The sequence below is a fragment of the Cyprinodon tularosa genome, unplaced genomic scaffold (assembly GCF_016077235.1).
Source record: "Cyprinodon tularosa strain WSP-4 unplaced genomic scaffold, ASM1607723v1 ctg513, whole genome shotgun sequence".
Lineage (NCBI taxonomy): Eukaryota > Metazoa > Chordata > Actinopteri > Cyprinodontiformes > Cyprinodontidae > Cyprinodon > Cyprinodon tularosa.
The window spans coordinates 370,661-387,708 of record NW_024039245.1 but is presented as its reverse complement, the minus strand read 5'-3'; the positions used below and the strand labels follow the sequence as shown (position 1 = coordinate 387,708).

Here is a 17,048-nt window from a genome sequence, read left to right as displayed (position 1 = left end):
AAACTCTTTCAGCTACTCTAACAACGAAATGCACTTAACAATAATTATTTAAAATACATTTTTCTGAACATGAAATTACAAAATAAAATATCGACTAAATAGAGACTTGCTGCAATAATATTTCTTATAGGAGCACATGAACATCAATTAAAGGAGAAGGCTGCAGAGTTTATATCACTAGCGTTTTGCTGGAATGTATGCGATTAAACAAAAGCAAATAATAAATAAATCCAAAAAGTGGGGTGTCCATGTCTTTGGCTAGTGCATATAATATTAATGAAGTTTTTAATTTTTCTTTGAGCTTGATCAGACTTTGTCACAGCATTTCTATTAGTCAAAACAGCAGGTTAGTACTGAGGTGAAAACCACATGCTAGTGGAAATCTATTCAAAACAAGTGGTCTATTAAACTCCACCTGGTTGAATTAGCATAGAGAATAGAAACAAAATTCTCTTTTCTTAAAATTGTTTCCTTTAGTATTTTATTTATTTTAATCTTGTCATTTTTTTAAGCGTTTTTTTTTTTTTTTCGTGAGCAACATTATTGTTCAAATGGCAAAGCCTTAAGTTTTTAAAAGAAACTCCAACCATTCATTGCCCGCACCTCCAGTTCACCATTCTCTGCAGCATCATGAAGGGGGGTCCCTCCCCAGTTGTCAGTGACGATCTCTCCCCCGTGCAGCAGCAGCCAGCTGAGCACCTTTGCATGACCCCGGCTGGCTGCAAAGTGCATGGCTGTGGCACCATCACCATCCCTGTCTGTCAGGCTGATTTCTGTAAAACTCATCTACAGGGTTACATTTGAAAAATATAACTCACTAGTATTCAGTGATTTCATGACTCTTTGGGTAAATGAGAAAATGTGGCCAATATAAAAACAAAAGGAAAATTAAATTTTGCAAATGTTGTTAATAGCTTGTAAGGATCAAATCTGTATTTTTCAACACACCAGCCAGACGATAACAGTGTTGTGGCCCATCTGAGCAGCAGCATGCAGAGATGTCATCCCATCATTGGCTCTGATGCTCGGATCTGCCCCGCAGTCCTTAACCAGGTATTGGATAACCTCCAGATGACCCTCCTGGCAGGCCAGGTAGAGTGGCGTGGCACCATTCTTAGTTTGGGAGTTGACAACACTGCAGGTAAATAAAACCACAAGGCTTGACAATCATGCATACATTAAAGATAAACCTGATTAGTGCTGCTAAATTTAAAATGGAAACAATGTTTAAACAAGTCATTAAGAAGGTTTTAGATTTACCCTCCGAAGGAATTTCTGATACCCTATGTTAATGCAGGCATTGGGAAAGGTTTTTTTTTTTTTAAACCGAAAGAAATTACACTAAAAGATTTACAGTCAGTTTGCGTTGTAACACTATTATCCTAGATATATAAGGAAGCATTGACTTTACATATTCTATGTTCTGAAATATAATATAGAATACAGTGCAATTTATTTTTTGTGGGGTTTTCTTGGATTACAACATAGACAAAATAAAACAGGCAAACAATTGGGAAATTTAATGAGAAAAATTCAAGGTTTTCAAAAATGTTTAAACCTACAATCTGAGAAGTGTGTCATGCAGCTTTCTTGATCTAATACTGTTCAGAGCCATATTTTATTGCTGGCTCAGGCATTATGTTTAGGTCTTCCAGAGTCAGGTTGAGAATCTACACACTTCCCTCTTTAGCAAATCAATAAGTGCATTGAAATGTGACAGGAGAAACTTGAAGTGGATCTACAGCTTTCAGATTACAAAATGAGGCACAACATAGAGCCAGAGTCCTTCAGTGTGAAAGCCCGTTGGTGACAGGTGCTGAGTTTTGTTTTTTGCTTTTGGTTTGCTGATCACTTGTTGCAATCAGCCTGACTGGGTTTCCAGGTGGGGATAGTTTAAGCCATTTTTGTCTTATTAGACCAGGACACTTCTTCCACAAGTTCATGGTGTCCACTACATGGCTTGTTGCAAACTGCAAACATCACTTCCAATTGCTCTAAAAAAAACTGGGTGGCTGGGGAGAGGGATGTCTGGGCCTCCATACTGAAGCTGCTACCCCTGCAACCCGACCCTGGATAAGCGGAAGAAGATGGGTGGATGGGTGGATGGATGGATGGATGGATGGATGGATGGATGGATGGATGGATGGATGGATGGATGGATGGATGGATGGATGGATGGATGGATGGATGGATGGATGGATGGATGGATGGATGGATGGATGAATGGATGGATGGATGGATGGATGGATGGACTTTCAAAAGAAAAGGAGTTGTATTGATATTAGCTCAAAGTTATCAGAATAAACAAAAACTATTCAATAGATACACACACTAATAAAACCCCAATAAAAAATCTGCTTATGCCATGCCAAACTTCGAAGTCGATTAAGGCATGTAGATACACTTGCGGGACACCGGAATCACAGCTTTCATATATGACTTCCATATTGGCTGATATGAACTGTGTGTAATTAAAGGCTGTTATAAAATCCTAAGGCACATAGTTTATATCTTTGGTTATCCCTCAGCTGTCAGTGCTAGATCAGTTTGTTGTAACACTGATTTACCTTTGGTTAATGGCACAATGACTGTAAATCACATTTTTATTCATTATGCAACACCTGGAAGGATATAATTTAAACTGTATTTCCACATTGTTCCAATGGTTCTTTGTATTCAACACAATCCTCTCTGGAAAAAGACTTTTCAGCATGCAATCCCTTTTTTTAGCCTCAACTTTAGACGAGTAGAAGCGGTCTGACCGGAAGGGCAATAGACCTTTGTAAGTAGACAAGCAGCCATACCCTATTGAATCTAATTCACTGCTCTTTTTTCCAAGGGTCTTTAGTCCTGCTCTCAAAGCAAAACCTTATCCGGTCCTCACGTCCCTTCTTGTCCCAGATATTCTCAGTCGCAGCGGGAGGTTACGGAGTAAACGAGCACTTCCCCACTAAATCCCATAAGGTCGTGCTTTATTTGGACTCTGACAAATGAGCAACGAGTCTCTTAAGAGGATTATCAGTCCACTAGCTTTGCTTGACTCGCAATATGCCTAACTGAGAGTCGCCAGTGGGCAAGAGGAGCTGAGCATTAAGGTGCATAAGGAAGCTAAAGGGCTATGTTTTCACTCTGTAAGAGTAGGATCATTAAATTTATACAGGCTGTAGTAAAAGTAAGCCAAACTAGTTCTTTTATGGCATTTTGTTCTGAGATACATTATTTATTTGTAATTTCCCTTTGGGATTAATAAAGTATTTTTGAACTGAAAACACAATGAGATCATATCTCTTAGTGGAAAACAAATATTACAGCCCTACTTAAATGATCAAGTAAAGAGTTCCAAGTAAAAACAATTAGATGATGAATATTTTAACATAAGAAGAGGAAGTAGTCTGTGTTTCTATCATCAGGAAGTGAGCATGTTAATAAATCTTTCATTGATGTAACTGAAGTGGGCTTTGCTCACATGCTCATGCTTTTCTTAGAAAGAGAAATGTTTGTTGTTGTTTCCTTTCTATTCCAAAACTCTGCATATGGTAGAAAAGGTCCTATTCAAACTACCAGGAGCACACTGAAAGTGGGGAAACATAAAAGTAAAGAGGAGCTTCTGAGAAACAGGTGTAGATTTCAAAGGGTTAGGAAAGAGGTTAGTCTATTCTCTGACACAAGGTACACATTGGCACAGTCACTGTGCAAAAAACATCTCACACTAGAGTCAGAGACATATGATATATTTCCATTTCAGCTTCACTAAGCATTTTACCTTGGTAATAATCTGTCTACTGAACCTTTCCTTTCCAGAGTAACAAAGACGGCGGCTATCTTCATTGCAAGCAGAGTAATTGATGTCCTGCTAAGACGTTCTGTACTAATAGAGCATGATTTGGCATGCTCTGTGCTTTCCCTCTTTTAAATAATGAAGAATGATACAGGGGGGAGTGCGTGTCATTTAACCACATGTTCATGTTTTGTTATAAAAAAAAAAGATGGGATTTATCTGCAAATTCAATTAAGACAGAAGAGCGTCGCTTCTAAAAAAAAAACACAAAACGTTTACATTTTATTGCACTCCTAAATATTTCATCATCTGTTGTAACTAATTAGAAACTGGTTGACTAAAATTATCTTTTTCAGATTTAAAAAAAATTAAAATATCTAATCTATGGGCTAGATTTAATTAAAAAATACCAGAAAATTTTATGTTATTCACTTTTAAATGAGTTCAAGTCAACAACAATGAACTGGGATGTGGACACTTAGCAAAATGTTTTGTTGTGACCCACAACAGTGAGCAGCTGATGAGCCAGCAGGGAAGACAAGCCCACAGAAATGGTTTTGTTTCCCTAATAGTCTCTAGGTAGTGAGACACATTCAATCTTAATTATCAAAACATTCAATCAAATCCAGTACTTTATAAATTACCAGCTTAAAAGGGAAAAACACACCAGCTGTCTTTATAAGAAAGCCCAGATGAATACATCAAAATGTTGACTTAACAGCAATCCCTCATCCTGAGTAGGCACAAATATTTTCTTTTTTATATACACAATACTTTCTATCTACAAATATAGAAAAACAATGAATAATTATTCCAAAAATGGGTTGTTTTACATTGGTATGGCGTTGTTAAGGTCTCCTTGGTTATATTGCATTTTTTTTCAGGATTTTTTTTTGTAATAAAAGTGAATTTGAACGAGCTTGTATCAATAACTTACAAGAAAGATTAGAGAGTAAAGTAGGTGCAGCTAAGGTGTTTCAAGGTATTTGAATCAAAATCGCATTTATTCTCCCTTTTTCTCTAAGAACTGCCAAATTTATAAAAAGGTTATTAAAGCCAGGAATAGCTTTAAGTGGTTACTATTAGGGCTGGGTAAAAAAAATCGATTTAATCAATTTTGAATCGATTACTTTACATTTTTGCAGAATCGATGTCTAGGGAATGAGATCGATTAGTTTTATAGTGACGCGCATGACGTTCACACTTAAATGAGCAGGAAAGATGCACTCAAGATGACTTCAAGGTAGACAGCTGCAAATATAGCCAATAGGTTGACTGAAGACATTAAAAAATTGGGGCTTCCAGCAAGCACCCTGTAGTTGTTACAGACAACGCTGCAAATATGGTTTGTGCAGTGGAGATAATGAAGCTCATGCATGTCTGCTGTGTCCCTGCTGTGTCACGTCTGCTCGCTCTAGTGAGGCTTCACTTTTTCACTTTTCACAAACAAGTTTGCACTTATGAGACAGTTTTGTTCACATCTCAAGTTTAAACTGTCTGATTTACAAGTTTGCACTTTGTGTTTAATGTGACAGAAAAAATAAAATACATGAGTATTTTGAAACACAGTTAAACCACTTTCATTGTTGTAAAAACAGATCGAATCGAAATTAATCGATTTAGTACTCTATTAAACAAAATAAAATCGATTCAGGACTATGGCGAAAATACCCAGTCCTAGTTACTATAATACTAAAACTTAATTAACACTACACTAACTCCAACTTCAAAAAATGTTTTATATAGTCACAGCTTCATCATTTCACTTATTGATTTTAACTATAAACATACCCAAAATAAAGTTATTGTTTGGTCTTTTGCCATTTCAGCTAATGTTTAAACCTTTGCTTTTAGATGATTCTTTACACTTCCAGTCATTTTCATTCACCTCATAATCTCATACACTTATTTTCATTTAAAGGCATACTGGATGTTTCTATGAGGTGGTGGTGTGTGTGTGGGGGGTGTGTGGGGGGGAGGAGCTAAGGAAAGGATGGACGCATTGCGGGGGAGGGGGATTCCACTAGACGTTTAATGGTGAATGAATGAAGATAGACAAGGAAAAAAAAAAGCAAGAACTGGAAGGCAGGATAACTTTCTGACAGTAGCAAAGAACGTACATTTTTGAAATAAGAATATTTTTCCATAATCTTATAAATTTTTTTTGATAGTTTTTTTTTTACCTAGAAAACAGTAAAACCATTCATTATTTAAAAAAAAAAAGTGTACGAACTTTCTTTTAATGCCATAGTATATGAAGAAAAAAAACCGAAGAGAAAAGGAGACTTTAATCAGTATGCTTTGCCAGTCCTCACTTCTGATGGAGCTTAATAACTTGCTGGATTATCCCAACACAGAGCAGCACCTTTCTAAACTTCATGGTGGAACGGTTTCTAGGCTAAAGGTCTTAATCTGCACTAATGGATTACATAAGGCGTCTGCAGCTTCCCCCTTTATTATCTCTCCGTTTCTGTCTTCATTCAGTCACTCTTTTGTGTAATGAGGACACTGGACTTTTTGTTTCGGCTCACTGCAAAGAATCTGTGGGCAAATTTCCTAATTAGGGGCCTTTCAAAACTCTTTTAAAAAATAACTAGGAAAAGACATGCAATTACATCTACTGCAACACCACAGCCTGAGCACAAAATCAATGCAACAGCATGAAAGAAAAATGTTGTATTAGCTTCATGCTGTTTTATTCAGAGAGGGTTTTTAAGAGAGTATGTCTTTTGAAGATGGGCTACATTGCATTGCTGCCTAAGAAGTTTCCGGGTTCGATTCCCACTTTTCTGCATGGAGTTTGCACGTTCTCCCTGTGTATGCACAGGTTCTCTCCGGGCACTCCGGCTTTCTCCCAAAGTCCAAAAACACGACTGTTAGATTAATTGGCTCCTCTAAATTCTCCTTAGGTTCGAGTGTGTGCTTGAATGGTTGTTTGTCCTGTTTGTCTCTGTTTTGCCCTGGTGACCTGTCCAGGGTGTACCTTGCCTCTCGCTCATAGACAGCACCCCTGAACCCCAGCTAAGATAAAGCATGACAGAAAAAATGGATGAATGGTTTTTAAGACTGTGTGTTGAAAGTTTTAAAATGTAAACACTTAATTATTCCAGAGTTCAAAGAGATGTGACGTCCATGTTTCACTGAAATGGTTGTTGTTAAACTCCATCCTATATGTGCACAAGTATGTCTGCCTGAAATCTTATACTGGAATTTGTGAAAATTGTCTCAGTTTCTTTGTTTTTAAAGTTTTCTTAAGTAGATCACTCATTTAATCTCCTCTATATGACCCCTGCTACCTTTGAGCCTGTGTCTTTCCCTGTTCTGAAGAAGCTTATACAGTGGATGAAACCATCAGGTTCCCCCACTGATCCTATTCCCCCTTGCCTTCATAAAGATGTTCTTAATACCACAGGACCTTCTGTCCTGGCTGTTTTCAGTAGCACTACTGCCACAACTGCGGTCCCCAGTGCTTTACAGCATGATGTTGGATGCAGCATTTAATTAATTGCTTTATTTTTTTAGATAAATCTTTAAGGTCATCTTCCATTCAAAGATGTTAGAGAAAAGTATTTTTTCCACAAATAAATTCATTTTCAAATAAACATTTTCATCCATCCATCCATCCATCCATCCATCCATCCATCCATCCATCCATCCATCCATCCATCCATCCATCCATCCATCCATCCATCCATCCATCCATCCATCCATCGGGTTTCCATACAAACACTCACACTTGAGGACAATTCTAAATACGCCAGTTAACCTAACAGTCATGGTTTGGACTGGAGGAATCCGGAGTACCCGGAGAGAACCCATGCATGCACAGGGAGAACATTTAGAAGGAATCGAACCCAGAACATTGTTGCTGAAGGCAACAGCGCTACAAACTGTGCAACCGTGCAGCCCACTAGAAACATTTTATTTAACTATTATTTCTATAATCCAACAATTTTTCTAGCAACTGTCTCTGTTATTCTTTACTTTATTATGCTTTCTTGTTATGAAGATAATCGGACATAAGACTAAATGAAGAAAAGAAAAACAAAGATGTTGCTTGTTTACATTTATGCCCTGCAGTCATACTCTCATTATATTACACTATAGTAAGACACTTGTTACAAATGCAGTGATGTAACAAAGACGGCCTTTTAATCTCTGTGGTCTTTCAGGTACAAATAAATCAGCAGTAACAATCCAAACATAGAGATACATATTTGTTCATTATGTTATATTGAATTTAATCTCCACTTTTTATTCAGGGCTGTAGAATCAAGAATGGCTTCTCTGTACAAATGGATTTGTTTCCCTCATTATCTTATCACCATTTGGTGCTTCTGTGTGTCACTATGGAGACGATGGTAAACAACAGTGGAGGGAGGGGTAGAGCTGAGGACTGAATGGGGCCAGGCTATCAGGGAGCTGCAAGGTCCCTGAGGAGCATTAAATTTTTAGCAGGTCTGTACCCATCTGGGGTACTTCCACACAATACCGAAGGTACAAAGTGCCTCATCATTTTGATGTCATTTGTCTCCATATAGCTGCAATAACAACGCATGTTCTTCATGTTATTCTATTTTATTAGAAATTTGGAATAAGAGGATTTCATTTCACCTTTTGATTATTTCACACGTTCTCCACAAAAAACAGCTTTGAAAAGTAATGCTGAACCATAAAACAAAAATTTGGCACTAAAACATCCCGCAAGTATAAACATATTTAATTATTCTTAAGCAGCCTTTTTAAAAGACTTTGCAATCATACCAAGTCTTTCAACCCCAAGTAACTTATAGTAAAAACTGTTTACTCTAGTGAAAGTTTAGTCTACCAAGCAACTGACCAATAAGAACTATCATCCAATGTTTGTTTGACTAGCTCAGATAGGTAAACAGCTGATCTAAAACAAAGGATATTTTCAACCCTGATCATTCAGTCTAATATCACTGAAAACTTCTTTGAACAATAATATTGTCAGCACAAAGTGTTGTCTGATACACTTATTCATTTTAAATGAAGCAAAAACCCATAACAGAAATATTCTGATTTATGCTTTATTACATAAATGGGTGCTGCTTAGTAATTTCTTGGTGTTCACACAATTACCTCTATCAAGGCTTTTGAATGAAAGTCAAATGAAAACAAATGAGTTTCTGTGTTCTATTGTCATCAGAAAAGGTGCAGTTTGACAAAACCAGCGTCGCTGTGTGAGACCTAAGTTCAATTCAATTCAGTTTATTTATATAGCGGCAATTCACAACATGTCATCTCAAGGAACTTTACAATTCAACCAGATCATACAGTCAAATTGATTTAAAGTTTTCTATCTAAGGAAAACCAGCTGATTGCATTGATTTGAAGGAAATCCCTCACACCAAGCATGATTGTAACGACAGTGGAGAGGAAAAACTCCCTTTTAACAGCTAGAAACCTACAGCAGAACCAGGCTCATTGTGAACGGCCATCTACTGCATTTGAGGATGACTGGGGTTCAAGGAGACAGAAGCAGACATACAGAAAGAAGCAGAGATACAAAAGGCAAATGTTCACCATCTCTAATGGCGGCAGTGTCCTGTGGAGCCACCTGTGGATAAATAAAAACTTGATGCGGGTCTTTGCCAGGAAAAGTCAGATCAGTAGATGTCATGTATTCTAACTTGAAGATTCAGCCACGTGTTGACCAAAGATAACATAAATGCAGAGCATTGTACAAAGAAAATGGATCTCTTAAAAGACGTTTGTTATATCAGGTTATATCAGGATCCCACGCATCAAGTAGAGATATCTGAAACTAATCTGCCAGGTGTTTATAGAACTATGTAGAACAGCTTTTCTGTTCTTTACAAGGGTGTGTGACTTGAGTTACCAATGAAAAATCAGTAAGTCCCACTGCAAACATGTTCATGTAAGAAACTAATTAACGATAATGCTAAAAATATGAGACTATGAATTAAGAAACTGACGCAGATCTACAATTAGTTGCAGTTGGTACTGTCTCGACAACACAAGCTGATTTGAAAGACTACTCTTGTACAGTCTTGTTGCAATTATACAACAGTGCTTTTCCCCCAAAAAAAGAGATGCATAAAGAAATTAAATTGGCCTGACTGGTCAATAGCTTATCAGAAACCCAACACTGATGAGCTCAGCCAATTTGTAGTGACAAACAAAAAAAAAACAAACACAAAAACACTACCTGCCTTCTGAAGTTGTTAATGCATTAAAAAGACAAAAGTTATTGACAATATAGGAGGTAGACAAACCCATACCCCTGCTTCACCACAGTATGGGGGAAAACTGTCAAAAGTGTTAAATATAACGTACACATTATACAATTAAAGTTACTTTAACAGAACTAAATGTTCTCAATTGATAGGTGGGTGTACAGCATGACTAAGTGAGAATGGAGGTAAGAAAAACATCTAAACATCCATAATATTTTGATAATAAACAAAAGAAATAATGAATATAAAGGAATGTCTTGTTTCAGGATTTCATGTAATCGTATTTAAATAAAAAAACAAATATTTAGCTCAAATGTGTGAATTCTGTGAAGGACTATGGTGTTTTGTTTACGCACAAACATTGTAAACTTAATCCTGTAAAAAAATTAAAATGTAGCCTCTAAGGATAGCTTTACAATCGACATTATTCTGATTAAATGACTAAAGATAAGGGGAAAAGGGTAACATCTAAATCAAACTGGCCAGTGGTGTGAAAGGAATCATTTTAAATGATGTGAAGACAAATCTTACTTTGGACTGTGTCCCAGTAACAGTCGGAGAGAAGCCAGGTCTCCCTTGGCAGCAGCATAATGGACAGGAAGGGCTCCTGTATCTGTGGAGGCACCAGGGTCCACCTCACCACTCTTCAGCAGCCATTCAGTGATCTCCTGGTGACTGAAGCGACACGCAAGGTGGAGAACCGTGGCTCCAGAGCTGTCCTTATCCTGCAAATGGACCAAGCATTGCTAAATTCAGGGCATAATCTCTCTGTGGTAACCTATAAAATCAAGGCGATCAGGGTACAACTGGTGAAAAGGGTGAGTTATCTTTTAAAAAAAACTTTCAAGAGGTGAAAAAAATATGCTCTTTAAACTAAGGAACTAGTAAAAAAAAAAAAAAAAAAAAAAGGCTAATTCATGTGATCAGTAGAAATGGTCCACCCTCCCATTTGTAATTAAAATTCCTCCTAGCCATGCATGGGTCACACACTTTATTTTTTACATTTTCTGTCAAAGTTCAACAACAGAACAGTAAACGGATGCTCTCTGGAGTATAGCACGACTATGTCACATAACATCTGTCTGTTATTTCATTTTTCTGACATCTCCCAAACCTACTTCATTCTACTTAAAGGAGGTAAAGCAGGTTTCATGGATAAACTATATTTGTCTTGAGGCTTAAAGATCTGTATGACAAAATCTAATATATATTTGCCTTAACGTTTTTAAATTTACAATGCACATTTTTCATATCTGTGGTTCTGCAGATGAAAGGTAATTCAAATTATGCATAACTTTTGAGTGTCTGCAAATTGACTCTAATTCTCTGGTTGTACATTAGGACTAAAATGTTATTAAAAATATATTATTACTTAAATAAAACATAATAAAAGATTTATTGTGATTAGGTTTCTGAGACACCTTTATGTTTCAGATAATCAGATACGTTTTAAAAGTAGACAACGATAATTGAAACTAATAAAAAAAATCTATTTTCTAAGCATCTTTTCATTTATTTAGTAGAAAGATCAATCAAAAACAACCAGGCACATTTTCTTTTAGTTGCTTTGTACGATTAAAATCCTGAACACCGACGTTAACAAAGAAAAGTGACTTTAGCAGTGCATTTGGTGGTTTTCTGCATTTATTTTATCATTGTTCTTTTGCAGTAAATCTGATTGGCCAGCTACACCTAAGAAGGTTCACCAGTGTTCCATGTTTTCTCTGTTTGTGGATGATGGTTCTCAGTTTGTGATAATTGACAAAATGTTTGCCCTACATCTGTTCTTTAATTTAGCTTACTTCATGTCACTAGACAAACTTTTTAGAAATAGTTTCTTAATAGTTCAGGTCTGAAAGTCATCAGGTCTGGGTTTGGTTACTGAACCAAATAAGTGATTACTTATTTTTTTAAAGGAAAATTAACTTTCACGAAGGGGCCACTATGGTCTGGATATCAACATTGCCTTTAAGTTGCAGAATAAATCAATAAAAAAATTGAACTTTATTGATCTCACTATGGAGAAATTACCTCTGCTTTTAACCTATCGCCTTTGGGGTGCATAGGGCTGCCATTGTGCAGCGCCCGGGGAGCAATCAGGGTCAGAGTGGCAGTCTCTGGGAGAGGGTTTTGAACTCACAACCTCAGGATTCCAAGCCCTATGCCCTAACCGTTAGGTCGCGCTCCCCACTACAGTTGAGTTCATATTATATTAGTAACTTCAGGGATAAATAGAGAAAGAAAATCAATATATATATTTTCTAACTGCCTTGTTTGATATCAATTTAGATATTTGCAAGTTTGAAAATCTGCAAAAGCCAAGACAAGATGAGAGTTAAGGACGGGAATCAAATTATTAGTCAGTATAAAAACTTAGACACATGTCAATGTGATAAACTTTAAACGTAATATGGGAGTGGTAAAATAAGGGAACACTAAAGCCAACATATGTTAAAAAAAAGTTTTAAAAAGACATAAAGAGAGATTGCTAAGAAGTCTTAAGGTCAATAATGAAGAACAGTGCTATAAATAAAAGTTCAAATTAAGATGCATCTTTTTAAAAGGGCAGTAATAATGACCAAATACAGACAATCAGGACAAAAATTCAAATTCAACTATTATCCCATAGTATGACACCCTGTTCCAAATAACACTACATATTATCTTGTTATGGTTCTTATTTTTAGACCCATTTGGTTACATGACAATTCCTACAAGAACTAGCATACTTATAAAATCAAGTGTCTTGGAAGAACGAACATATATATATACATGATGGTTTTATTAGATTCAGCACAATAAAGAACTTCTTACTTCAACACCTGACCCATCACAGAATATTTTAAAAGACAATATAGTACAGGTCTAACTACTTGGAAACACAAGCTGGATCTCTTTATTGGCTGTGATTAATTTGCATGCACTGGGAACATGATGTAACTGAGTCCACATGGAGTTTAAGTCGCCATGTGAGGGTTTAACCTTTGCAGTATAAACACCCCTCCATGTTTCACATTAACTGAACTGACATTACATTTTTGTGACCCTCAATAAACGCTGTCAATGCTGAATAAGGGATATTAGGTATGCAAACTGAGCTTTGCATACCTCATCACCATGGTAACATCAGACTGCAGCAAGGTAAGTTTTAATAAGAAAAACGAGGTTTACATTTAAATGCGCTTCTAATCCTGAATGTGTACACAATGTTACCGGCAAGTATTCAAATGCTTCACTTTTCCACATTTTGTTACAAACCAGACTTATTCTACAACTGAACTGAGCATAAATTTAAGTTTGACAAAAGCCCACAATGACAAATATTAGTTTCATTTTTTCTAAATCTAAAAAAGAACTGCTAAAATTGAAACATAATACGGTAGATACATAAATATTCACGTCCCTTACTCTGACACTGAAAAGTAAGTTCAGGTGGATTTAATTTCTACTAAGCTTTTTTGAGACACTTCCACAATTTATGTGTGGTAAATTAAGTTAAACATGGTTATGAATGGATCACACCTGTCTGGTTCCTCATGCATATGAGAGAGAAAACCAGTCAGTTACATTGTAGACCTCAAAGACCAGACAAGTTTGGGTCAAAGCATAAACATGGTTAAGGATATAAATCAATCCTACAGCATTGAACATATTAAAAAACACAGTGATTCCTTTAGACAGAAATAAATAAGGTTACCACTAATATCCTCTCTAGACCTAGCAGCCCAACTTCATGGTATCTGGAAAGGGGGGCTTAGCACAGAGACATGATCAACAACCAAACAGTCACAAATGTTAGGTGCTGATGGTTCCTTGAGAAAATCAGGTAAATACAGGCCAACCATTGCTAATGCGCTCCTCCAATCAGACCTATGATAAATTGGCTGGATGGAAGCATTGTTGGATGGGACATTCTACAGTGTTTGAATACCAAAATATTTGAGCTTAAACAACTAATTCTGTTTTCTAACCAGACTAAGATTACATTTTACAGCATAGGTCCCACTAGCATAGGAGCAGATAGAGGACGAGCCTCAGCAATCTGGATCATTCCAGCTCAAATGTAGGATTTCGTTACTGAACACATTGTCACCAAAAAGATTAATAACGTAATTTTTCAATAATCTTTTTGTGTTTTTCAAATATTTTATTAAAGAGGATTTTAAAGTGTTTAGTTAATTACAACAAAGGAAATAAATGATGGTTTGCCATCAGATGCACCTTAACCCCACATATGTCAAAACTATTTCATTTTCTCTTACTAATCCTCATCATTTATAATGCAGAACTAAAATAGTAAGAAAGGTGACCGTTAGAGCTTTGAATTGGTGTTTTCAGCACCAAAGCTGTTTGGACAGCAGCCATTATATAGTGACATATAGGATCAATTACATAAATTATTGATGCAATTTTCAAAAGACAGATTTGTTGCTTGCTATTTTCCCACAAGCTCTCATTATGGTGATTGATATTATGCACTAACAAGTTCAAGGCAAGCCAACATTGCAAGGTTGAATCTAAAATGAATCTGGCAGACATTAATCTGGGGGATGCCATTAATTGTGACATTGTGTTGAAATGAATCATCCAGGAGCAGGAGAATGCAGTGGTGCAAGACGTTTTTTCAATTTAAATAAAAGGTATAATTTCAGACTTTGCCTCTCGCCCATAGACAGCTGGCATCCCTCGCGTCCCTGCTTGGGATAAAGCATGTCAGAAAATGGGTGGGTGGATGGCAAAATTTCTGTTTTTGACTGGCTCCAATTCCAAGAAACACATTTCATTTTTCTTTGGGATTAATAAACAACTTTTGATTGGAATTTATTTTCAAGTCATATCTCAGTTAATTCATCAAATCTTAAAATGGCATCGCTCGATAAATGATTTGTCAAAAATCCTCACAGTCCATTTCAAACAGTCCAAGTATGTTAACATGGGACAGAATACTTCCACTCCTATTTTATCTGGCATTATACCAATTCCTCGTTCTCATCACAATGAAAACAGACATGATAAATTGATAAATCTGGTCAATTGATCAGAGGAGGCAAACAAAAACAACATGTGCATATGCTGATCCTAATATTTTGCACATTCTAGTTATAGGCATATTATGTTCTGTGTAATCAGGAAGGTAAACATGTTTAATGGTTTGCAATAGCTCTTCTGTGCATGGTCAACTCATGCATCCCTTTTGTGGCACATGGTGGTAGCAGGATCAGACTTTGGGACATATTTCTAAAGTATTAACTTGGAAACCAGCAGTCTGCATGAAGTGCAATGATATCAACAAGGTACTGTGGAATATTAAATAAATAAAAAAAAGACACCCCATTGCTTTTAAACTCAAAAGAGGGTTGTCTATTATTTTCAAACACAACAAAGACCCTAGCCCAAATAGAACATCAGAGATGACTAAAGGAGCACTCATCCCAATGATATTTACATCAGCCTTGAGTGGGTCAGTCACTGAAGGACAATGTGAATGTCTCTGAGTAGGCGAGCCCAGACTTAAATCCTTTGAACTTCTCTAATAAGACCTAAAATGTCTGTCTACTGCTTCTCAGCTTAAAAATGTGTTATTATAGGCTTTTTTGTAGATATCTAACAAAAGAAAATGTGTTAGAATAAATTTGTGTTAACACAGATATCATGTTTTGTTTGATTTGAGTATATACCCTATACTAATAATACTTTTAATTGTTGCAGCTGCTTGTACATGAGCTTGACTGAAATTACAACAAAAGGGCATCAGGGGAAGGAGTTCATTCTTGAAGAACCTGTCTCCATTATTTAATATTTGGCTAGAAGGCTCCAGAAATCTACAAAAGTCTACAAAAAAACTGAGTTAAAACACCCACATTCAAATTAAGCTGGTGTGTACATCGGTTTAGGGCTGTATAGTCAATATTTCTGCTAATGAAAACTTAACAAATATTGACTTCTATGTTGGCCAGTCAGGCATAAACATGTCTACCTACCCAGTAATTGATTGGTTCCTATTTTACTATTCAAATGGCCCAAACTTATCAGTGAATGGACTCCACCTGGATTTATGTACAGTATATAAAACTTTGTGTCTGATATTGTGATCATTGACTGTTATTAAAGCAAACTTCAATGCAGCAAACAGTAACGGTCATATATAATGCAATTAATCTGATTATTTATTTTACAGGAAGCTGGAATCGTGTCTTATGTTATGTTTTGTATTGACCAAAAACCCAATTCATCAATTCTTCCTTTAACAGAATGGAGAAAGAGGCTTTATATTATAAGAACGCTCTGCATTTAATAGTTAGTTTTAGAGAAATGGAAAAGAAAAGCTTATGTAATCTACAAACAAACACAAATCACTTTGACACTTAAAAATAAATAGTCTGAATCTATGGTCAAGGACAATTAGTGGTACTTGAGCTACAGTTTGTGGTTTTAAATATGATACTTATCATTTTGTAAGATAAATTTGTTTCAATGTAGTGCTATGACAGCCACTTACAAAAAACACTGCTACACCCTTCTTAAATCAGCATAGTCTAAAATAATTTAAACGTTTACAGTAAACCAAGCGCAAGTTCTGGTTGCATCTTATGATGTGGAATATAGTTACTGTTAGAACTTGGATGTAGAGATAAGCCAAGAGATTTGTTAATGCTCAGTGCCCAGGAAGTAATAGAAAAACAAAATAACATAGTTCACTATGGAGCTGCACAGTGGAATACTGGACAGCACTGCTGCTTTGCAGCATGTTGGTTTCTGGTTCTATTCCCTGCCCGGGGTCTTTCTGCATGGAGTTTGCATGTATGGGTTCTCTCCGGGTACTCCGGCTTCCCCCCACAGTCAGAAAATATGACTGCTAGGTTAATTGGCTTCTCTAAATTCTCCTTAAGTGTGTGTGAATGGTTGTTTGTCCTGTTTGTCTCTGTTTTGCCCTGCAATAGACTGGCGACCTGTCCAAGGTGTACCCCGCCTCTCGCCCACTGACAGCTGGAGATAGACACCAGCAACCCTTGCAACCCTAGCAGGGATAAGCATGACAGAAAATGGAT

The 17,048-nt window shown here is 36.5% G+C and overlaps 1 protein-coding gene across 4 annotated transcripts in view; it reads right to left on the bottom strand.

Annotated features, from left to right (window-relative positions):
* espn (espin) overlaps nt 1-17,048 on the bottom strand; it is a 57,357-nt gene that overhangs the window by 36,762 nt on the left and 3,547 nt on the right. For all 4 annotated transcript variants that reach the window (XM_038303569.1, XM_038303571.1, XM_038303572.1 and 1 more), the window contains exons 2-4: nt 10,531-10,724; nt 949-1,135; nt 604-786 (exon numbers count right to left, since the gene is read on the bottom strand). In XM_038303569.1, the coding sequence (XP_038159497.1) occupies nt 604-786; nt 949-1,135; nt 10,531-10,724 (564 nt within the window). The remainder of the gene's footprint in view (nt 1-603; nt 787-948; nt 1,136-10,530; nt 10,725-17,048) is intronic.